Here is a 21,332-nt window from a genome sequence, read left to right as displayed (position 1 = left end):
TTTGGGGGGAAAAAAAATTTATGAAGGAAAAACAGTTAAATTACACGTGGTCACACCTTTAATCACTCCTTTTACAAACAGTACACTTGCAGTATATTAGCATAACATTTAAGAAACCAGGAATTACGACCTTGGGTCTGCCCTGGACAGCCTCCATTGCCGTGGCCACTGGGTCCTCTGTAGATTCTGGTTTTCTCAGTGCGGTTCTTACCCTCCTTTGCTCACCAACCCAAGGGTGTTGGGGGCAATACCTGTTTATTTCTACCTAAAGAGAATGCGCTTTTCTCTTCACCGTGTAATACATGACACTACGGTATCATGGTATACTGCAGCGTTAGGACATGTTATTCTATACTTAATCTGTGGATGGAATTGTTGGGGCAAGCAGCATGCCGGCATAGAGATTAGCCTTTGCATCCCCTGAGAGTGGTCTGCAGCTGCAGTCCTGACCTGGAGGGTGAGTCAGCATGTCAAAGTGCTGGTCAGTCCCCCCTCCATGCCAGTACAGGAAGGTGGGCCCGGCTTCTGCTGGCCACAGGTAGTGGCATGTGGGGTGTGCAGGGTCACTGCCTGGCATCCGGGGTTCTCACGGTGCCCTGCAAAGTGGTTTAGCTGCCCAAGCAGCAGTCTGCACGGCCCTGGCCCTGCAGCAGGGAGGCTCTGGGGCCTGGTAGCATTGAGTTGTCCCAAACCCACAAACTGGTGAGCAAGGGAGCAGCTCAGATTTTCCTCCAAGCGAGCCAGTGAGCAGTGCTCTTTGAGATGTTTGTCAAAGCCTTCTCTCCTTGCCCCCCACACTTGCCTGAGATCCCCACTGGCAAAGGTCCCTGTTTCCTGTGACCAGTGCACACAGGGCTGGGAGTTCGGCATGGCCCCCCTACTTTACAGGTAACAAAATAGAAGTTGTGTCTCCCACCCAGGTGTGAGCCCCAGAGCCCCCCGTGGCACCAGGTTGTCCACCTTGCCCTCCCAAAGTGAACACTGGGAACAAGACAGCAGGAAGCTCCCTGTGTCCCTCGGCCAAGGACCACAGTTGCCACTGCTGCCCAGGGCTGGCGGGGGTAAGCCCTGCAGGTCCCCACCCTTAGCCAAGGGTGTTCCTGCTGCAGGGTGGAGAGGTTGGGCTGGGGGGCCGGTCTGGGCCCAGTGCGGCTCTGTGGCCCAGCGGGACGCAGGGCAGAGTGGGCAGGGGCTGTGGGAGTGCTAGGCGCCTGGCTCTCCTGCCCCAGCCTGCAGCTGTCGGAGGCATCCACAACGACGGCTCTGTTTACCGGTGGCCATGGTCCCAGCGGGAGGGTGCGTTACCGCCAGGCAGGAGCAGCAGGCAGACAGTCGTTCACGGCCTCAAAGGACCCAGCAGTCAGCCTTTGTGGGCGGCCTCACCCGCCCCCGGAAGGAGAGGTGCATGGGGTACTTTCTTCCCCTCTCACTGCCTTCCCACCATGGGGAGGGGGAGCTGCCCCCTCCATGTCCCCAGGGAAGCAGCCAGGCCCAGTCCCTCCTCAGGGGACTTCCATGAGAGTGAGGTTGATGTCAGAACCACAAGTGTGTCCTGAGGTTACAAAAGTGGGGGGAAGCCAAAACGGGGTAATGAGCCTGCCCCAGGGGTCTTGTTCCCATGAGGCCCCTGTGGCTCTCAGAAGGTGTGACTAGCTCCTTCCGAGGCCAGGGTGAGCCCCAGGCTCAGGAGACCCAGGAGCGTGTTGGGGGGGACAGGAGACCTGGAGGGGCTGAGAGGGACTAGGGGACACGGAGTGGGGCGGAGAGACCTGAGAAGTGAAAGGACATGATCCTGGACAATAATTGGTTCTGGGGTCCCCTGGTCTCATCTTCCTGACGATTCACACCTGTCCCCCCGGGTTTGGTTAGGCAAACGTGGGGGCCAGGGAAGGAAGGTGCTCCCATCAGGGTAGCATCCACGGACCGAGAGGCGGTGACTGGCCGCAGCAGCTAACGGGGCAAACCAGACCCCGAGCGGCCCGCAGGTCTGCGCGTGCGCGCCCCTCTCCGTGCGCGACTTGTGCCGGGACACGTGATCCGCCAATGCCCTCCTCTCAGGGCGGAGGCGTGAGGTCGGGCTGGGGTTGTGGGCAGCCCCGGGCTGGAGGGGTGTCCGGTTACCGCCCGGCCGCCAGACAAAAGCGGTCCTGTGTGGAAACCCGCTGCCCTGCGGGGAGGAGCAGGGGGCGGGCGGGGGCGGCCCCCTCCCGCACGCTCCACCCCCAGGTGGGCACCTGGCCCGGAGGCCTTCGACCGCCTCGCGGCCGAGGTGTTTCGCGTAGGTGGGGGCCTCCAGATGCGAGCGGCGCCGGGCGTCGCGGGCAGGACCCACTTCCTGGGGTGGGGGGCACTGAGCACCCCCTTTGCCCAGGCCGGCAGGGTGGCGCCCCTGGCGGCCGGCCAACTGTAGGCTGGCGGACCCGGGAAACCGCGCACTGGCTCGCCTGCCCCGCGCTCCGCCCCCCCCCCAGCCGCAGCCCGCAGCCCCGCGCCCGCCCACTCCCCTACCCGCAGGGCCTCCCCCCCCCGCCCCTCCCCGCTCCGGCCACGCGCCACCCCGCAGCCCCGTGCTCTGCAGCGCCTGCGCCACGCTCTGCGGAAAAAGAGATAAAGGCAGAACGGGGACGGAGAGGAGCAGGGCGCCTTGGGGCCTCCCGGTTCTGCTTGTCCCCTCCCCACTCCCCGACGCACCTGCGGAACTCGGGGCCCTGCCGCGGCCACGTGACGTCCTCCAGCCCGACCGCCGACAGGGGGCTGGACGGCGCAGGAGCTGCCCGCGCGCGTCCTCCGCGGCGGCGGTGCGTGGGAGCCGGTCGCCCTTTCCCTCCTGTACCCACAGGGAAGGCCCCGGCCGCTTCCAGCCTCCCTGGACCCTGAGCTTCTTGCTGCGGGAAGTCTCTACGCTCTGGATTGGCCACTACTTAGGGCCTTCTGTCCCCAGTGGCCGCGGAGAGAAACAGAGTCACAGCTTGGGCCTCGGGGATCAGCTGTGTAGCCGCACCTCCGGGGAAGGCCAGCTCCCACGAGGGCTCAGTGCGGGCCCCGGGTGTCCGCTGGGGGCAGCAACGGCGCTGCCCCACTCCCAGCTCCCTATGAAGGCAGGTGGGGCCCTGCCCACGCAGCCTGGGGTTGGGGAGAGAAGACCACCCACACCTGGGTACAGGCTTGTTTATTTGCAAAGAAGGTGATGCAGGTGATGCAGATGTCCGCAGCCACTAGGATCCCTCAGGGCACCCAGAGGTCAACGGGGGTGGGGGCGCCCGCTCTTCACAACTGCTGGGAGGCCAGGACCTCGGGGTTCTCATAGCAGTGGGCCTCCTTGGCCGCAGCCTGAGGGGGGCTGCAGGCCTTGCAGGGGCAGCAGCGGCTCACCAGGCGGTCCCAGGGCTCCAGAGAACGGAGCCACAGGGGCAGCCAGGCCCAGGAGCGCAGGCGGCGGGGCAGCCAGGCTGGCCGGTGCCGCTGCAGGATGGCGACCAGGATGATGAGGAGTACCAGCACAAGCAGGGGCCCCCCAACTGCAGCCAGCACTGTACTCCCCGCCAGGGAGAGCCCGCAGGCGGCCAGCGGCAGCAGCAAGAAGCTGAGCAGCAGGTAGGCGACGGCCACCCAGCGGTAGCGGGCAGTCAGGTCCCCAAAGCGCTTGGCCAGTGGGATGGGCAGCCGGAGGACGGGCACCACGTACCACAACAGGATGCCAGCCAGGTTGAAGAAGAAGTGGATGAGGGCGACCTGGAGGGAGGGAGGGCAAGCAGGGTTCAGGAGCCTGGGCTCTGTGGTACGGGGTCCCCTGGGCTCCCCGGGACGCCTGCCCCTCCCTTTCTTGGCAGAAAGGGCACTAAGCCCAAAGGCAGTTTGCGGTCCCGCTTGTTAGCCGAGACGGCAGCCTGGGAGGGCAAATTCTGGCCAGCTGTGTTGGGCCCGCTCTTCCTGCACCCCCCAACACTTTGAGGGTCGGGACCCTAGTACGGCATCCCCGTGTGGTAACTGCATCTGTGATGACCCCGTGGATTCGACCTTCCCCTGAGCTGGCTTAGCTTGCCAAAGCGTCGTTCATGGTGACCCCGCTCATGCCATCCCTGAGCGGGTTTGGCCACCCAGCCCTGGGCTCTGGCCTGGCTCCTGTGAGGAGGAGTTGCAGGGCCACACGTGGAGAGAACACAACTCCCTCCAGGGGTTGCTGAAGAAGTCGAGGAGTCGGTGTGGTGGGTGCAGTCCGGAGGGCTTCCTGGAGGGGGTGGATCAGGGCCCTGCACTGGGAGGTTCCAAATGGACAAAGAGCCAAGGCAAGAGAGCAGGTGGGAGTCGGGGAGGGCTGGGGTTCATCTCTTCTTGTGGGCAGCAGCCCAGCAAGATCCAGGCTTTCAGGAGCTGCACCTGTTAGGGTGCTGGGACAGAAGCAGTGGAGCACGGGATGATCTGGAGAGAATCCGCAGGATTGAATGGGAGTGGGCGTGGGGTGCGCAGCTGGGGGAGGCATCCCGGAGGCAGAATTGTGACCGGCCAAGGGTGCACGGAGGAGGACGGTGAGTCATCCACGTAGGGGCCTGTGGGGTTTAGGTGCCTGGGGGTGGGGGACATCCTAGAGGTGTTGGCATAGAGGGGCTTGAGGCCCCCGAGGGCCGGGAGGCCTCAAAGGGACACAGCCAGCAGTATGCAGTGGTCCCTCAGGAGAGGTTGGGGGGAGCTGCCAGCTGGAAAGGAGGAGAAGGCACCCTGGGACTACAGGATCCTAGAAATGATAAGGTTGCAGGGGAAGAGAAGAAGGCCTGGGACCCTGAGAAATGCCCACAGGGCCCCTGGGGTCCCGGAAGATGAGGAGGCTGCAGGTTTGAGCAGGCAGCCAGAGGTGGGGCCCAGGAGAGCTCGAGCCTGAGGCCCCAGGGAAGGCCTGCCGCCTCCAGCCCAGAGGGCTGGACAGGAGGGGGCTGAGCCTGAGCGCAAGCCCCAGGCCTGTGTTGGGAGTGGGAGGGGCTTGGGGGCAGGGGAGGGGTGCGGGAGGGTGGTACCTGGACGGCGCTGATCAGCATATCCGAAGGGCTGGCCAGGGCAGCCAGCAGGGCCGTGGTGGTGGTGCCGATGTTGGAGCCCAGGAAGAGGGGGTACGCCCGCTCCAGGCTGATCACCCGGACCCCTGGGGGAGCCAGGGGTCATCACGGGCCCCTCACCCCCTGCCCCCTCGGTCAGGTGCCACCTGTTGTGCTCACCCATGAGCGGCACGACGGCTGCAGTGAAGACGCTGCTGCTCTGGAGCGCGAAGGTCAGGCCGGCCCCCACGAGGATGGCCAGATAGCCGCTGAGCCAGCCGAATGGGGAGGGGAAGTCTGCGGAGGGGGAGCCGGTCACCCGCAGTCGGACCTCCTCGCCGCCACCCTCACCGCCTCCCCAAGGCCCACCAGCGTTGACGACGGTGCTCACGGCCTGGCCCACGCGGCCCCGCAGAGTGGAGCTGAGCAGCTTGACGATGAGGGCGAGGCATGCACAGAGCACGAGCAGGGAGGCAGCCAACAGGATGAAGCCCACGGCCAGGTCCGCGAGCGCTGTGCCCTCGAACAGGTGGCGGCCTGGTGGCGGGGCAGGGGTGGGTGAGCTGCGGCCCGCGCGCGGGGTGGGCGGGGCTGGGGCGGGCGCCGGGCCTCACAGGGAAGCTGCTCCTCGGCGGCAGAGCTGTTCCTCGCAGGGCAGGGGCCCCCAGTGGCCGCCGCACAGGTGCTGCTGTTCCCTGCAGTCTGGGGAGGCAAGGCGGGTTGGGCTCAGGACAGGCTCAGAGTAGCCAGCACCGGCTAATTCAGTGGGTCGGAGTTCAGGGGTCCAAGGCACCTCACCGTCTGCACCTCGGTGCCACACCATCGCTTAATGAGGCTACTGTTGGTAGCGTTGCCTGTGCCGCGGCCCGTAATGACATCAGCGTCCAGCTGGGGGACAGAGGAGTCTGGGTCTGGTGTTGGACTCCCGGGGGCTCAGAGGACCACAGCCCGGCCCAGTGTGCTCTCTCTTCCCCAGCCGACGACGCCCTGCCCACATCTGCCTCGACTGTCTGTCGCCACCTCCCCAAGAAACCCCTCCCCGCCACGCCTGGCGTGTGGGTCCTGCCGGAAGCAGCGGCTGGCCTCACCTGCACGATGAGGCTTGTGAGCGGCCGTGTCAGCACCTTGAGGATGTCAGGCGCGCGCCCCCCGGGCTGCAGGCTGGCAGCGCCCAGGGCCAGTGCGCTGAGCCTCTCCAGGGGGGCCGCAGCGCTCTCCAGCGGCAGCAGGGTCAGCGCCGTGAGCCAGTTGAAGACGCCGTGCACGGCTGAGCCGCCAAAGGCCCTGAGGCCACACGGAGTTGGGTGGTCGGAAGCTCCAGCCGCAGCCCCTGCCCTCCCCCGCACCTCACTCACCTCCGAAACGCGTCCCGGTCCCCCGACTGTGCCATCGAGACCAGGGTGCTGGTGACGGATGTGCCCACGTTGACGCCCATGATGACGGGCACAGATGCCCGCACAGTCAGCACTGTAGGGGCACTGCATCAGCCTCGGCCCTCACCCCGCCACCACCATCCTGGGGGAGGGGAGGGGGGCACTCACGCTTGGAGGCCACCATGCTGACCACGATGGAGGAGGACGTGCTGGAGCTCTGCACGAGGACCGTGCCCAGCACGCCGATGACCAGTCCAGCCACAGGGTTGGACAGCACCACGTTGTCCTTGAAGATGTCTCCAGCTACCTTGCCTACGCCCGGGAGACGGTGCCCTGAGGCTGGGGACGGTTGGCTGGCTGCCCCACCCCCAGCCACCTAGCCAGTCACTCACTGCCTAGCAGCTGGAAGGCAGAGCTGAGGATGTCCAGGGAGCAGATGAAGAGGTAGAGGCTGCCCAGGAGCCCACAGGCCTTGAGGAAGCCAGCAGCCCCCTGGAGCACCCTGCCGGCCGTGCTGAGCTCTGAGGACAGAGGGCAGGGCTGTCCTCAGCCAGTCCCCACCCTGCCCCCGCCCCGGCTCCCCTTCCAGGCCCCTTCCTCTTCTCCCCCCTCCCAGCACAGGGCCAGGGTCCCTCTCCTCTGTTCCTTTGCAGAGTGGCCAAGCAGACAGCCCCTTAGGGCCTCCGGGGAGCCTCACTGCCCACAGGAGGGAGGAGGGAGGGCAGGTGGGCAGGCAGGCCGTTGAGCTGAGGGACCAGGGTGCCCTGGTGGTGGTCTGCGTGGCGGGTTTCCATGGGGCCCGTTGAGGCAAATCCCCTCCTTGCTCTCTCTCCCCAAGAACCCTCTCACGCTCACACCCTGGCAAGTCCGAGCCTCGTTTGTCCGGTTACCCAGCATCTCCAGACCTACCTTTCCAGGACTGGCCAGTGTCCTTTAGCTGAGGGAGGGCCCAGGGGTCCACATCCCCGTCTTCCAAGATGGGGGCAGAACCGGAGGTCCCTGCAGGGATCAGGGTCAGGTAGGGCCAGGAACCTAGCTGTTTCCTGGACACCTTTAGGTGGCGCCCAAAGGGGTTGGGGGACTGTGGCACAGGGGCTTGGGGTGAGGGACAAGAGTGGGAAGGAGGGGGGCCCCTAACTGTTCCGGCCCCTGGGCTCTCCTGGGGACGGATGGGCTGGAGCCCCTTTCCCAGCTTCCCCAGAGCAATGGGTCAGGGGCCAGGTGGGTGGGCAGGGAGGCAGGCCGAGGCTCCGGGACCCTGGGGCTGCTGGTACCTGCATTTCCCAGCCTCTGGTCCACCAGGCCAACTGTGTCCAGAGTGGCAGGAGGGTCCTGGGCGCAGGTGAGGGAACTCGGCATGGATTTTGGGCAGGGACAGGCCCAGGCCCAAATCTAGATCTGCTGGGGGGAAGGGCAGTTCAGACACAGCTCCTCCCCCTGCCCGCCAGGTCTTGGGGTCCCCTGGCCTGAGACCTCACTGCTGTCCTCCCTTCCCACCCGCCGTTGGCCTTGGTGACTGTCCCCTTCCTCTGTCTGCAGGGAGATGGCTATAGTGACGTCAAGTGGCTGTCAGGTGAGCCCAGTCCAGTTTGGGGGGACCGAGTTGAGGGAACCTTGGCTCCATTGCTGGTCCTGGCTGGAAGAAGGCCTGGTGGGTGGCCTAGGGTGCTGGGGTGTGGCCGGAAGTGGTTGGGAGCCGGGGACTCGGGGACCTCTCCTATCAGGTGTCACAGAGACCACTGCAGCCGGTCGCGGCTTAGACTCTGGTATTTGGTACCAAACGGCAACATCTCCGCTTGATAAGGGCCCCACCTCCAGTGATGGGGGGCAGGACAGGGGGCTTGGTCGCCCCCACCCCACCTCAAGGCTCCCTCCTCAGCCTGCTGGGTCTGGAGCTCCCATCGAGCCGCCTACCTCAGCTCCCAGTGCCTAAGGCCCGGGAGCTGGGGAGCCTGCTGCCCCCAAGCTGCTCTCTCTCCCTCAGCTCCTAGAGAGTGGGGGGGGCGCCTAAGCCCTGGAGGTCACCCAGCCCTGACCCCAGTGTCCTGGGTCCCCACCTGGTCCTAGAAGCTCCTACCTGTGTGGGTAGTGAGGGGCACCTTCGGGGAGGAGACACAGGCCAGGAGCAGCTGCAGGTCAAAGATCTGCTGGGTGCGCACATGACCTGCCGTGCGCTGAGCCCCATTAATGTTTACCCAGGAGCCGAGGCCCCTGAGGGGTACCCCTGCAGCCCCGGTGCCCGCCTCGTCCAGGCCCCACTGTCACTCAGGGCTGTTGCGGGGCTGGGCAGGGGGTCCTGAGTGCTGGACTTCCACGAATGGATGACTTGGTGACACGCCAGGTGCTGCCTGCTGCCTGCCCAAGGCAGGGCAGGGTGCTGGGGCTCTGACTGGCCAGCCTGGGGACCCCTCGGGAAGCTCTACGGACCTCACTGTGGTTTTCCTGCCCAGGTCCGATAGCCAGAGGGAAGCCCTTTGTACCAGGTAGGCGGGGAGGGCAACAGCCCCTGAGGTCATCCAGTTCAGGTCTGGGCTTGGGGCAGGGCTGGGCCTGGCAGAGCTCCCTGCGGGCTCAGCCCCAGTGCTGGGCAGCAATGGTCACGGTCACGGGTGTCATGCCGTCATCTGCAAGGGGGAGGGCGGGCCAGGCCCCTCCCCCAGGCCACGTTGCTGCCCAGCCCACTGCCCAAGCTCACCTGGACCAGGAGACTCGGCCCATCCTGTTCTCTCTCCAGCTGAGCCCTGACCGGCCCCCTTGCTCGTGGAGTGCCTCTTATTGTGGTCAGTCCCCTTCCTGCTCCTGGGATGTGGGGAGGAAGAGCTGTCCGGCTGGGGCCGGCCCCTCCCTGTCAGGCCTGGTCTTCCTGGCCCCCTGCTTGCTGCCCACCGGTCACTGGTGCAGGGGGACTTTGTCCCCAGGAGGGCGGAGGTTTCTGAGTGTCCTCTCAGCACATTCTCTTGTCCGTCCCTGCCACCCGCTGCCCGGCGCGGGCCCCGTGGGCCCTCCCAGGGCCTCCTTCCTGTGCGGGGGTGGGGATGCTGCAGCCCAATTGGTGGGGTCTGCGTCCACTGTCTCCAGCACATGCTCTGGTCCCTCTGAAGGGCCTGTCTGGTGGCCACGGGGAGGCAGAAGGAAGCTGAGGGCCTGGCATGGGAGCGGCTGTCCTGAGCAGCCCTTCAGGCAGGTCCCCCCACCCTGGGCCTGGACCTCCTTGGACACCTGTGGCAGCAGTGACTGTGCCTGCGGGGGACCCTCCCCAAACAGCTCCCGACACAGCGGGAGCTCAGTGAGCAGACGAACATCGCAGGGCTGCCTCACGGGCCAGGGGTGAAGGGAGAGGCCCTCCCTCCCTCCGGGCTCACGCCTCTGGGCCGTTCTGTAGAGGAGGGGAGACCTGCTCCAGCAGGACCGGGAACAGCCTCTGCCGGGCCCTGCCGCTCTGGCCTGCAGCCCAGACCCTTTCAGGAGCCACCCTGTGAGCTGGGTCTGGACCCGGGCTGGCCTTGCAGGCGACTCTGACAGCAGCACCGCTCCCCTGCACACAGACCAGCGCGGGGCCTGGGAATCCTGGCTGGGATTCCAGCTCCTGCAGGGGCTTACGGTACTGTGGGCACAGCTCCCGACCTTAGGTTGTGGCCCCGGGGTGAACACGCAGAGTGGCACCCGGGACACTCTGCCGCCAGGCTGTTCTGGGCAGACGTGCCAGAGGTTCTGGGCAGGCGTGCTGCAGACCGGCCGGAGCTCAGGCCTCGGGGCTGCCTGGGGGGTCCCAGCAGAGGCCGCTGCAGCCCCAGAAGCAGCATCTGGGCTGGGGGAAGTGGGGCTGGGGGCCCAAGGCAGGCCAAAGCCTGGCCGGCTGCTGAGTGATGGCGGTGCTGCCTTTGAGGGGCGTGGGGGGCTGGGGTTCTGTGCGAGGCGGCTCCCGCTCGGCCCTGACGGCCAGGAAGGCAGCCAGGTCGAGGTCCAGCATGGCCACCCCTCCACGGGGCGTGGGTGTGCTCTGGCGGCACTGCGGGCAGGGGATCCAGCGCTGCTCGTGGGCTGGCGTGTCCAGCCGCCGCACGCACGCCTGGCAGAAGGTGTGACCGCAGTAGAGGCGGCGGGGTAGGTGCCCAGTGAGGTCATAGGCTGAGTAGCAGATGACGCAGTCACCTCGCTGGGGCCCAGCGGCTGTGCCCTCTTCGGAGGCCCGGGGACCCTCTGGCGGCAGCATCCTGGGGGAGGCATGCAGGGGGGTTGCAGCCTACCCGTCCCAGGCTGCCCATGCTTGTCCTGCGTGGTTGGGGCCTCAGCACCAGAAGCCCCACCGGAGGACAGGAGCCCAGGCCTCTGCGGACACGGGAGGGTGGGTGGTGGCCAGTGGGCCTGGTGGACACCAGGCTCTGGGCACAGCCTGGGTCCCTGTGACAGCTGCTGGGCAGCACCCTGCCCTGCTGTCTGGTCTCCCTCTGTGGCTCTCGTGTGCCATCCCAGGCCCGAACCCACCCCAGCCTGCCTGAGCCGCAGGCGTCTCTTACCTGCATCCGCTCTGCTGGGTGGCTATGTCCAGCCAGAGGGTGGCTGGGCGTAGGGGGGACCCAGGGCGCCCTGCGGCTCCCTCCTTGGGGCTCGCGTTACTGGCCTACCACGGACCAGTCAGCAGGGAGGCAGGTGGTGGCTGTGGGCAGGCGTGGGCTCCCCTTTCAGCCACAAAGAGCTTGCAACTGGATCCACCGGCACCACCAACTCATCAGGAGATAAGGGCCCCCCCCCACTCTGCCTGCCCCGCCCCCTTCATGCGCAGACCCAGCTCCACTAACCCCTCACCCAGGCCTGGCTTTGCCACTCAACTTTGCCCATCTTCCCGCTTCGTCCACCCAGACCTGTGCCCACCCCACCCGCACTCATACTCCACCCCCACCTCACGATGGGAAAGCTTTTTGGCTTTGACCTGGGTGATGCCTGTTCTTCAGCTCTTAGTTCAAGCGTCACCTCCTCCAGGAAGCCTGCCAGGACCCCCACCAGCTCAGAGCTCTGAGGGGTCCTTCTGCTCTGTGGCTCAAGCACAGTCACAGTGTGTGTGTCCATGTTGATTTGTCCCATTGCCTTTGTCCCTGTCTGGGCTAGGCCTGTCATGTTCCCATCACAAGCCAGCCCCGTAAGGCTGCAAGGAGGCCCTCCAGCACAGGAGTGGAGATCCCCACTCATACAGAGAACACCCAGAAACTCTCTGAGGTGCAGGGCACCGCGGGCAGCTCCGGATGCCCTCCTCAGAGGTCACCTCCCCCTGGCCTCTGCCTGGTCGAAGCTCTGGGGCCAGCCCAGTGACATAGCAGAATGGGGTGTGTTGGGAAGGGTGGGTTGAGGTCAGGACCCCAGAACCCTCTCTGTCCCGCTAGAGGAAGCCAGGCCCAGAGGGTCCCCTCCTTACTCCTGCCATCCCGGCAGGCCCCCGCCTCCTGGGCTGGTCAGATGGGTTTTTGGTGGCTGGCCCAGGTGGGGTCATCTTCCTGTGCGGGCCAGTCCTGGGGCAGGGCCGGGAGCCTGAGCCCCGTGGAGTCAGGCCAGTGACACGCCTGCCCACGCCCAGGGACCAGTCTTGCCGTGTGGCCAGTCACCAGGGGTCGGGGGAAGGCTGGCACCAGGACACGTCCATCCTGCGGGGCCAGCTTGGCCTCCTCCGGCTCTCTCTGCCTGGTCCCGGAAACATCAGTGTGCCCGGTACCGGCCTCGCTGCTCAGTCTTCACACCGGCATCCCGGCCTCACCCCCGTGCCGAACGGCTCAGCTCCCCACATGCCCCTGACGCAGGTGCGCTGTGCTGCTTGGACAGGTGGGGGATGGGTCTGGCCCAGCGCCTTCTCTGCCCACCTCCACAAAGCCCAGGCCCCAGAGGCAGGACAGCGGGGAGAAGCACACGGCATATGTTCAGGAATTGGATGTTCTGTGGGAAACCAGGAAAACACCCCGGCCGAGGCAGGGCAGTGAGTCACGGGTGGGCAGGCTCGGTGCTGGCCACCTGGGCTTCCACTCCTGGAAACCTGCCCGCGCTGGTGCCGCCCACCACTGTGCTGCCAGCACAGTCCTCCTCCTGGAGGCTTCTCTCGGGCTCTACTCCTGGTTCCAGGCCCAGCATGCTCCTGGTGTGTGACCTGCAGACTCTCTTGTCTCCCATGCTCACCCTCGGCCCCAGGGAATGCAGGGCAGCTCAAACCCAGGCCCGACCAGCCTTCCTGTCCAGCCTCTGGGCCAACCTGAGAGTGCAGAGCAGGTTAGGTTGTCATGAGGCTGCCCCACCCCGGAATGTCCCATAGCGGCTGGCAGCCTGTGGTGGCCTCCAGCCTGGGACCCTCCCAAAGCGGGTAGCAGCAAGGAAGAGGGGCCGGGACGAAGCTCGCCCTGCTTTATTGCCTGGCCCTGGGCCTTGAAGAGGTGGTCAAGGGTGTCCCCGGGGCTGCCATTATGGCTAACGCCCAGGGCTCTGTTTCGGGGCGGGGGCTGAGCTGCCAGCCTTCTCGGTGGGTAGGTGCCGCTGTCCAGGGTGGGGAGCAGCCAACACCCATGACAACAGGCCAGTGGCTGTTCCAACTGTCCAGGTACTGCTGTGGCCACCTGAGCAGAGGCCCGGCTTGCCGTGTGGGGGCGCCGCGCAGCAGGCCCTGCGGCCCAGGGGCCAGGCTAGGAAATGACACAGCACCAGCAGTGGTGGGCAGTGTTGCCGCCACACCCCATCGGCGGCAGGCCAGCGTAGGTCAGTCCTGCCTGGCCCTGCCCACTGCCATAGGGGGTGCAGGGCTGCTGCCAGGCCTGCTGGCCTTGGATGGAGGCAGGCCCCTTGGCACCCTTGGGCCCTGGGGCCTCCTCGGTAGGCTCCAGGGTGCAGGACCCCACGGGCAGAGGCTGAGACTCCAAGGAGGATGGAGCCGCGTCCAGCTGCTGCCCCAGCTCGGGCCGCAGGTGAGCCCTCGGGATGCTGACATGGGCATACAGGTCCTTGACGAGCATCTCAGGGGGGTGCATGGCTTGCCCTGGCAGGGGTGGGCAGAGGAGACAAAATCAGCTCAGTGGAGGGGAACCCAAGAAAAGCCAGGCTGTGGAAGCGCCTGAGTGTGTGTGTGAGGCCTATGTGTCAGTGCGTGTGCAAGGCAGCGGAGAGTAAGGAGAGTGAGGGCCAGCGTCTCCTAGCTGCCCCCAGGTGTCCTCTGCCCTCCCTGAGAGACAGGGCCCTGTGACGGAGCTGGGAGTGGGGTGGGGGCTGGGATATGCAGCTAAGCTGGTCCTACAGGGGGTGCGGAAGCCCCTCAGCCCAGGACCCACCTGAAGTGGTGGCGGCAGCAAGCTGTCTTGTTCTCTGGGCCGGTGCCCGTGAGCTCTCTGGGCCGGGCCCCAGTGCCCGTGAGCTCTCTGGGCCGGGGCCCGGTGCCTGTGAGCTGAGCGACTGGCAGCTGCCCTTTCCCTCCTGGGGAGGGGCGGGGCTGTGGGCGGGGCTCAAAGATGCGGTTCCCAGGATCCCAGGAGGCCCCGGCTCCTGGAGCACAGCGGCCACCCACCGTTCCTTTTTTGGATGGGCGTTGACTGCAGCCTGGCCTCCCCGGGACATTGCCAGCCTGGGTGATTCAGCCTCAACGCATCTGGGGCATGTCCTGGCCCTCCAGGGACCTGCAGCTCACCAGAAGGCAGGACAGGAGGCGAGGAGGGGGCCGGGCCTGCAGGTGGTCTGGGGGCCCAGCCATCACTCACACGTCTCAGAGCCTCTGCTCCGAAGCAGAGAGCAGAGGTCCTCACTGTGACCCAGCCTGTACCCCGCAGGCAGAGACCAAGATGTTTGCGAACACACGGCTTGGAGGTTTGCTGGTTTTTAACCGATAAGAAATGCTCGGTTTACACACCTTTGCCGACAAAACTTACTTATCTTACAGTTGGCGACATGGGCTTCATACACAAGTGACGTTTCTAGCTCATTTCTGAAACTAGTTTCCCTCTGGTTGGTGGCCTCGTGGGCCACAAGCCCCCGATCCCTCAGCGTCCCCATCCTTGGCCCTTGCATCCCCTCTATCTGTGAGGGGGCACATAGCACCTGCCATACAGGGTCGCTGTATGTGGGGGGGTGGATGTGAGCACTGGGGTCTTGGGTTTGGGCCTGGCACGGTGAGCTCCGCTTGGGGCAACCGGGACAGTAGGGTGCGGCCTGGACACGCACCCCTAGTCCTTGGCGCTCGGGGGGCACCCCCAGGAAGGGCGGGATCAAATCAGACACGGCCCAGAGGCCAGCTGACCAGAGTGGCCTGCATGGGGCCGGTCAGACCGGTCCGGACATGAGTAGTACCGATGCAGCACCAGACGTAGGGGCAATTAGGCCCAAAGACCGGGAAGTTCGGAGGCGGACAACAGAGGTCCAGTGCGCAGGCGCCAGAAGCCCCGCCCACAGCCCCTACAGATTCTGCCCCTTGCTGAGAGGAGGCTGGCGCATGCGCAAAACAGGACTGACAGGGTTGGGGTGGAGGTGCGACCGGTGGGAACTATATTCCCCAGAAGCCTCTGCGCTCAAGGGTTTTCCTAAACACCAGGTTCGGGGTCAGCTGGCCTCATCTGTCCAGGACCCGGCTTGGGCTGCACCATCTCTGAGCCGCCCGGCTCGGGAGGCGTGGGTTTGGGCGGGCTCTGGGCGGGAGCCTTGCACTGGGTGGACTTTATCTCCAGGGGCGGGGCCTCGGGTAAGGGGTGGGGCCTAGTGGCCGGTACCACCTTGGGTGCGCGCCTAGGGAGTTGGTGGGGAGATGAGCAAAGCCCTTGCCTAGACTGGACCCCCAGTCCTCCCCTGGTCGGGGCTGCCGCAGGTTCTCTGCCTTCGCGCCAGGGCCCCATAAGCACCCCGCTGCCCCTCCCACGGGGCACCTGCACACTAGCACACATGCTCTCGCTGAATGGGGGAGGGCACAGAGGCGCAGGCACTAGCCTGAGATGGCAAAGAGCGGCAAAGTCAAGGCCTATGGGCCAGGGGTGCCTCTGCAGCCTATTTTGCCCGCGTGGGGCCCTTTATCAGGAGCGCCGACCTTTCCGGGCTCTTTTGCCTGCAGGACTTGGGGCTAGGTGTATAGCCAGGTGCAGTCTGGCCTGTACAGAGCAGAGGAGCTGTGGCCAGAAGGGGCTGGGACTGTCCAGGGTTAGGTGCATGGCTCAGTGCTGATCAAAGGAGTGCCAGCATGCCATGTGGTGGCCCTGGCAGGTTAGGGAAAGGCTCTCTGGAGGCCCATGCAGCCCTGGTCCCTTGCCCTGTATTTGTCAGCGTGTCCTCTGTCTTCCCTCTCACCTGAGAGCTCCTCACAGGCAGAGGGCGTATCCCGGGGGGTGGGGGGGTGGGCAAGGAAGCCTGGCCTGAGGAAGAAGCAGAAAGGAATGGAGCCTCTGTGCTGGGTGCGGTCAGGTTAGCACACAACTCTGTGACAACGGGACACGTGCTGACCTGCTGGGATGCTGGAAAGGGCCACCCCACCCTGTGTAGGTGCGTGTCCTCCCTGAGCTGCCCCATGGCAGCCTGTCCAGCTGCCTTGCTGCCTTGACCTTGCACCTACCCCTCACACCACCCATCTGTCCAACTGTCCTGTCCCTGGAGCATTCTCCCAACTGCCGTTCCTCCCTCCATTCACTCCTCTGATGTGGCTTGCCCGCCCCTGATCACCCTCTTCTGTCACATCGCGGTCTTTGAAACAGCCTGCTGCACCTGTGAGCCAGAAAACCCTGGAGGCATCCCCACTGGGGGCCGAGTGGAAGGGCAAGCAGAGACCCTGACTCTGGCGGGGACACAAGGCAGTCCCATGGTGGGGTCCTGGGAACCAGCTTTCATGGGACCACCCCTGGGCTCTCTCCTCCCCTTCCTCCCTCTGGCATTGTGAGAGCTCAAAGCAGGCTTTCCCTTCCAGAATTGAGGCGGGGGGCTTGACTAGGACCCAGGCTCAGCCAGGCGGGGACGGGGGAAGGGGAGGCAGGAGGGGGAACGCCGCGGAGATCCTGACCCCCACGCGGCCCGCGCTGGGAGGAGGAGGGCGACCCTGAGAGCGGGCGCCAGGCCCGCGGCGGATCGAGGGGCGGCAGAGAGACGGGCCCCGCCCCGCGGACCCCGCGCGGGTCCCCAGACGGGGGGGGGGGTGGCGCTGCGGGCGCGGGCGGGCGCCGCGCGCACTGCGGTCCCCGCGCCTCCGCCGCAGAGCGCGCCACGCTCGGCACGCACCTGCCGCCGCCGCCGCCGCCGAGCCGAGCCCCACGCCCCCGGGAGCCGCCGCGGCCCGGCCATCGCCCGAGGTCGCCGCCAGAGCCGCCGGAGCCACCGGGCCAAGGCGCGGGCGCCGCATCCAGGCCTGCCTTTGAGACAACCTCTGCGGCGGCGGCGCGCGGCCCGGCCGGGGACGCCAGGCTGGGGCAGGTGAGCGCGGGCGGGGCGGGACAGCGCGGGGTCGCCGCTCGCCGGCCTCCACTCCTAGGCAGAGGTCGGGCCTCGGGAACGGGGACAGGGGAGGGGGCTGGGTTCCGAGTCTGGCGAGGGTAAGGGTCAGAGGTCGGGCACCCTTTTGTGCAGGGTGAGGGTGAGGGTGAGGGTGAGGGTGAGGGTGAGGGTGGGCCCGGGCGCTGCCCTCACGCTGTCTCTCACCTGCAGCTCGGGCCCGGTGAAGGCCTCTCCTCTGCTCCCGCCGCGGCCGCCGCGGCCGCCGCCGCCGCCGAGCTTGCAGCCCGGGTCCTTCCGCAGCCAGGGCTCAGGCTAGCTGCCTTCCCTGGGCGCCCTGTCCTGGAGCCATGGGGCCCACCTAGCCCCTGCCTGCCCGGATGTCCCGGCCCCGGGACGGCTGATCTCGGCTGCAGGGGGACACCCCCCAACGCCCCCTCGCCAGCCTCAGCCGCCAGAGACCCTGGGTGAGCCCCTGGGCCCGACCTCCAGCCCAGGGCAGTCTCCCACACCCCCCTGCCCCTGTTCCTCTCCTCCTCCCCCGCTCCTTCCTCCTCCTCCTCGGACTGGACCTGAGAAGCCACTGTGGCCACTGGGGGGGGCCCTTCCCCCCAAGCTCTTGCCAGCCTCCCCCAGGAGTCCACAGGGCGTCCAGGGTCCCCACCAGGCCTGGCGGGACCAGGATGCTGCCCCCTCTCCTCCCCCCCGGCCGCACCCAACTCCCCCACCCACCCGAACACCCAGTCTGACTGGAGACAGCCGGATGCCGGCTGACCCTGGGCCCGAGGCGGGCAGTGGCTGGCCGAGCTTCCTCATGTCCTGCCTGAAGGGCCCCCATGTCATCCTCAAGATGGAGGCCATGAAGATGGTCCACCCTGAGAAGTTCCCCGAGCTGCAGGCGGCCGCCCCCTGCTTCCCACCTGCACCCCGGCCCACCCCTGCTCTGGCACCCAAGAGAGCCTGGCCCTCAGACACAGAGATCATCGTCAACCAGGCCTGTGGGGGGGACATGCCTGCCTTGGAAGGGGCGCCCTGCACCCCGCCACTGCCACGTCGGCCCCGCAAGGGCAGCGCGGAGCTGGGCTTCCCCCGAGTGGCGCCGGCGGACGAGGTCATCGTGAATCAGTACGTGATTCGGCCTGGCCCTGCGGCCTCAGGGGCCTCCGCGGCAGCGGCAGCGGCTGCAGGAGAGCCTCTGGAGTGCCCCACCTGCGGGCACACGTACAACGTCACGCAGCGGCGGCCCCGCGTGCTGTCCTGCCTGCACTCTGTGTGTGAGCAGTGCTTGCAGATTCTCTACGAGTCCTGCCCCAAGTACAAGTTCATCTCCTGTCCCACCTGCCGCCGCGAGACTGTGCTCTTCACTGACTACGGCCTGGCTGCGCTGGCCGTCAACACGTCCATCTTGAGCCGCCTGCCGCCCGAGGCACTGACCGCTCCGTCCGGTGGCCAGTGGGGGGGCGAGCCTGAGGGCAGCTGCTACCAGACCTTCCGGCAGTACTGCGGGGCCGCGTGCACCTGCCACGTGCGGAACCCGCTGTCTGCCTGCTCCATCATGTAGCGCCCGCCCGCCCGCCACCGCCCACCGGTCCTCGCTCACTGCTTCTTCAGGGATCTGGCCCTGCCCTGTTGCCCACTGACCCCTTGCCCACCACAGCTTCTGGTCCCCACCCGCGTGGCACTGTCGCTGCAGCCAACCTTGCCATTAAAACTCTGCCAAAGTTTGCACCTCGTTCCCTGGACTGAAGCCTAGGCCTGCGCACAGGCCTGGGCCAGGGTGGGCACGCAGGGCTGCAGCCCTGACAGGGTCCAGGCCGGAGCAGCCAGAGGAAGGCCCAGTGCTGTTTGGGGTCAACCTGGTCTGCTTGCTGGGGGCCAGTCTGGTCCAGGCACGCTGCCCAGGAGGGCTGGGCCTGACACTCATGTGTGTGTGTGTGTGTGTGTGTATGTGTGTATGTGTGTGAGAGAGAATGCCCCACACCTCTATGCAGAGCCAGCCTCTGTGTGTGTGTGTGTATGTATGTGTGTGTGTGTGTGTGTATGTGAACGCCCCACAGCTCTATGCAGAGCCAGCCTCTGTGTGTGTGTGTGTGTATGTGTGTGTGTGTGTGTGTGTGTGTGTATGTATGTGAACGCCCCCACACCTCTATGCGGAGCCAGCCTCCTGTATGTGCCAGGCGGGACTGTGGGGGCAGGTGTGCAAAGCAGGCCCAGCTGGGCAAAGGGAGGACGCTTCCTCTGCACTGGCCGCTGGATGTGAGTGCAGCCAACGGGGGAACAAGTCAGTCCAGCTGGCCCCTGGTGCCTACCTGATCCTCTGAGGTTATGTGAGAATGGCCTGGGGGCCAGCCTGGACTGGGGTTGGGACAAAGGCTGGCCGCAGTCACGATCAGGTATGAGGACCGGAGGAGGGTCTCCTGTCTGGCACTAGAACGACCTGGATTTGGAGAAGAAACTTTGTCGCCTGGTTGGTGAAGGCAGGGTAAAGATGACGGCAACGTAGCCACAACAGTGTCAGTAGCAGCTACCGTTTATTACCGAGGGCCATCTCGCGTGCTGGGCACAGGGCTCAGCATGTCACCAACGAGCCCAGGAGGTGGTGCTGTGGCGGCACCTGTCCTTCAGATAAAGGCCCCGGCTCCCCGAAGGGAGGTCACAGAGGAGGCAGGGGCAGAACTGGGGCCCAGCTTGGTGCTCTGCGTCTCCAGGGCCTGGCTGGGCCCACGTCCCTTGAAGCTGAGGGGCGTGTGCTGACCCTCCGGCTGTTCAGGGTCGCCACTTGGATCCTGACTGGCCAGGTGAGCAGGCCCTCTGTGGGCTGGGCCTGTGCGGCAGGAGCCCTCCCCTCGGCTACCCTGACCTTCAGGGAACACACGCTGGCCCTTATCTGGAATGTGGGCAGGTGGAGGGCCTGCAGCCCCGGCCCAGGGCTCCGCCCACTCCAAGGACTCGACTCCCTGCCATTGCACCCGTCCCGTCCCGCTCCTGCAGGCAGGCCAGGTGGGAGGGCGGCGAGAGCCCGGCAGCAGTGTGGGGCCTGTCCATCGAGGGGCACTTGGGGCCCGTGTCACAGAGCTCCTCCAGTGCTGTCCTGGGCGTCAGTGGCTCATGTCCGGGCAGCAGGGCAGTCTGGAGTCCCTGGCTGGGTCAGATGCTGAACACAGGCTCCTGGGTGGCCCTGCCCGGGTGCTGGGCCTTGGTTGAAGGCTAGTGCCCCGGTCACCCTTGGGTCCTTCAGCCTGGTCATCGGGCCTCAGGGCACCAAGGCTCGGGCCAGCCTGGGCCTCCTGTCCGCTGGCGGCCATGGCTGTCCCAGACCCAGGCCGTGCTGGTAGCGGCCGTGACGGGCTCTGCTTAGCGGCGGGAGCTGTCCAGCAGCACGAAGAGCAGCCCCAGCAGCGCGAGTGGGGCGAAGATGAGCAGCAGCCCCAGCAGCTCGAGGGCCAGCAGCCCCAGCAGCGCCAGGCGGCGGGCACAGGGCCCCCGTTCCCGCAGGGCCCAGAGCCGGGAGCCCAGGCAGGGCGGGCAGGGCAGAAAGGGCAGGCAGCCTCGGCTGCCCACAGGCCCCGGCAGGAAGCGCAGCTGGTAGCGGTGCTCTAGGGAGGCCCAGGGCCCGGGGCCCCGGCGGGGCGGCATGGGGAGGGCGTTGGGCGCAGGGCGCTGGGGCCCATCGGCTTGGAGCAGCTCCTCCTGCAGCCGGCAGATCGCCCACTCGAGCGTGGGTGTTTTCTGGCGACACAGCGGGCAGCACACCCGGCCCAGGTCAGCACTGGGGGCTGCACCCAGCAGCCGGTGCAGGCAGCCCACACATAGGCCGTGGCCGCAGTTCAGCAGGGTGAGGCGGTGCTCCCCGGGCCCGTAGGCCTCAGTGCAGATGGGGCACTCCTCGTCCTCGTCCTCGTCCTCGTTCTCTGTGGGCCGGGCCCAGGGGCGGGCCGAGGCTGCGGCCCCCAGCAGGGGCTCACTGTCTGGAGTCCTGGCACCCTGGGGGCTCCCAAGGGCCCCGCTGTCCGACCCATTATCTACCAGCACTTGGCGCAGAGGGTCCAGGTGCTCAGGGCCCAGGGAGGCCAAAGGCAGACTGGTGAGCCCAGAGCTGAGGTCAGCAGGGCCATGAGTGGGGGCCCCAGGGCACAGTTCAGGGGTGGTGCCTCCAGGGCAGGGGTCGGGATGGGTGGGTGGGGACCCCAGGGCGGCGACGGGGCAGGCCGGGGCTGTGAAGGTCAGTGTGGCCCTCCGGGGCTGGGGCACGGCCTGGCACTGACCTTGCAGCGACTGCCTCCTTCTCCTGGCTCCAGGCCCCACTCAGAATAAACTTCACTCGGGCCCCAAAAGCCGTGCCAGCTGCGGGCGGCTCCTGGGCCCAGCGTGCCGTCCCGTCCCCAAGAGGCTCTGCCAGGCCCAGCCGCAGCGATCCCTGTGTCAGCCAGCTGTATTCTAGGCGGCGGCGCTGTGGGCAGGCCAGCCTAACTCCTCCAGCAGGAATTCCACTCCCGGGGTGGGGACACCGCGCACA

General features: G+C 66.6%; 4 protein-coding genes across 20 annotated transcripts; 1 reads left to right on the top strand and 3 right to left on the bottom strand.

Annotated features, from left to right (window-relative positions):
* Nucleotides 1–3,152: 3,152 nt before the first annotated feature.
* On the bottom strand, nucleotides 3,153–9,483 carry SLC34A3 (solute carrier family 34 member 3). 15 transcript variants are annotated; one of them, XM_049711208.1, is made up of 12 exons: nucleotides 9,096–9,483; nucleotides 7,675–7,798; nucleotides 7,310–7,399; nucleotides 6,793–6,921; nucleotides 6,569–6,712; nucleotides 6,116–6,494; nucleotides 5,826–5,915; nucleotides 5,642–5,729; nucleotides 5,397–5,564; nucleotides 5,208–5,324; nucleotides 5,010–5,134; nucleotides 3,153–3,732 (listed from the first exon to the last, which is right to left on the bottom strand). In XM_049711208.1, exons 1-12 carry the CDS (start codon nucleotides 9,481–9,483, stop codon nucleotides 3,268–3,270), a joined length of 2,307 nt encoding a protein of 768 aa, XP_049567165.1. In that variant the 3' UTR covers nucleotides 3,153–3,267. The 15 variants fall into 15 exon arrangements, with proteins under 15 accessions (XP_049567165.1, XP_004284991.1, XP_049567160.1 ...); XM_004284943.3 differs by lacking the exon at nucleotides 9,096–9,483 and having other exon boundaries at nucleotides 6,116–6,311; nucleotides 6,383–6,494; nucleotides 7,675–7,792; XM_049711203.1 differs by having other exon boundaries at nucleotides 5,419–5,564; nucleotides 5,826–6,494.
* Nucleotides 9,484–10,142: 659 nt separating this feature from the next.
* Nucleotides 10,143–11,587, bottom strand: RNF224 (ring finger protein 224). 3 transcript variants are annotated; one of them, XM_049711229.1, is made up of 2 exons: nucleotides 11,301–11,587; nucleotides 10,143–10,614 (listed from the first exon to the last, which is right to left on the bottom strand). In XM_049711229.1, the coding sequence occupies exons 1-2, from the start codon at nucleotides 11,585–11,587 to the stop codon at nucleotides 10,143–10,145; spliced, it is 759 nt and encodes a 252-aa protein (XP_049567186.1). The 3 variants fall into 3 exon arrangements, with proteins under 3 accessions (XP_049567186.1, XP_033271142.1, XP_004286838.2); XM_033415251.2 differs by having other exon boundaries at nucleotides 11,331–11,587; XM_004286790.4 differs by lacking the exon at nucleotides 11,301–11,587 and adding an exon at nucleotides 10,918–11,058.
* A 1,180-nt stretch (nucleotides 11,588–12,767) lies between these two features.
* Nucleotides 12,768–13,978, bottom strand: CYSRT1 (cysteine rich tail 1). The gene is made up of 2 exons (XM_004285025.3): nucleotides 13,696–13,978; nucleotides 12,768–13,406 (listed from the first exon to the last, which is right to left on the bottom strand). The coding sequence occupies exons 1-2, from the start codon at nucleotides 13,976–13,978 to the stop codon at nucleotides 13,057–13,059; spliced, it is 633 nt and encodes a 210-aa protein (XP_004285073.2). The 3' UTR covers nucleotides 12,768–13,056.
* A 2,495-nt stretch (nucleotides 13,979–16,473) lies between these two features.
* RNF208 (ring finger protein 208) lies at nucleotides 16,474–18,541 on the top strand. Its single transcript, XM_004284944.3, has 2 exons — nucleotides 16,474–16,798; nucleotides 17,030–18,541. Exon 2 carries the CDS (start codon nucleotides 17,580–17,582, stop codon nucleotides 18,375–18,377), a length of 798 nt encoding a protein of 265 aa, XP_004284992.1. The 5' UTR covers nucleotides 16,474–16,798; nucleotides 17,030–17,579; the 3' UTR covers nucleotides 18,378–18,541.
* Nucleotides 18,542–21,332: the final 2,791 nt, after the last annotated feature.

The sequence above is a fragment of the Orcinus orca genome, chromosome 6 (genome assembly GCF_937001465.1).
Source record: "Orcinus orca chromosome 6, mOrcOrc1.1, whole genome shotgun sequence".
NCBI classification, from domain to species: Eukaryota; Metazoa; Chordata; class Mammalia; order Artiodactyla; family Delphinidae; genus Orcinus; species Orcinus orca.
This window is presented reverse-complemented; position numbering and strand designations above follow the sequence as displayed.

Excerpts from the sequence above, each read along its gene's own strand:
- SLC34A3 (XM_049711203.1), bottom strand. The coding sequence starts at position 9,483 with ATGTGCTGGAGACAGTGGACGCAGACCCCACCAATTGGGCTGCAGCAT. Across the intron at positions 5,730-5,825 it reads GTGGCACCGAGGTGCAGACG|ACTGCAGGGAACAGCAGCAC; the intron begins GTGAGGTGCCTT and ends TTGCCTCCCCAG. Across the intron at positions 5,135-5,207 it reads AGCCGTCGTGCCGCTCATGG|GGGTCCGGGTGATCAGCCTG; the intron begins GTGAGCACAACA and ends TGGCTCCCCCAG.
- RNF224 (XM_049711229.1), bottom strand. The coding sequence starts at position 11,587 with ATGAGTGGGGATCTCCACTCCTGTGCTGGAGGGCCTCCTTGCAGCCTT. Across the intron at positions 10,615-11,300 it reads AAAAGCTTTCCCATCGTGAG|GATGCTGCCGCCAGAGGGTC; the intron begins GTGGGGGTGGAG and ends TGCCTCCCCCAG.
- CYSRT1 (XM_004285025.3), bottom strand. The coding sequence starts at position 13,978 with ATGTCCCGGGGAGGCCAGGCTGCAGTCAACGCCCATCCAAAAAAGGAA. Across the intron at positions 13,407-13,695 it reads TGCTGCCGCCACCACTTCAG|GGCAAGCCATGCACCCCCCT; the intron begins GTGGGTCCTGGG and ends CACCCCTGCCAG.
- RNF208 (XM_004284944.3), top strand. The coding sequence starts at position 17,580 with ATGCCGGCTGACCCTGGGCCCGAGGCGGGCAGTGGCTGGCCGAGCTTC.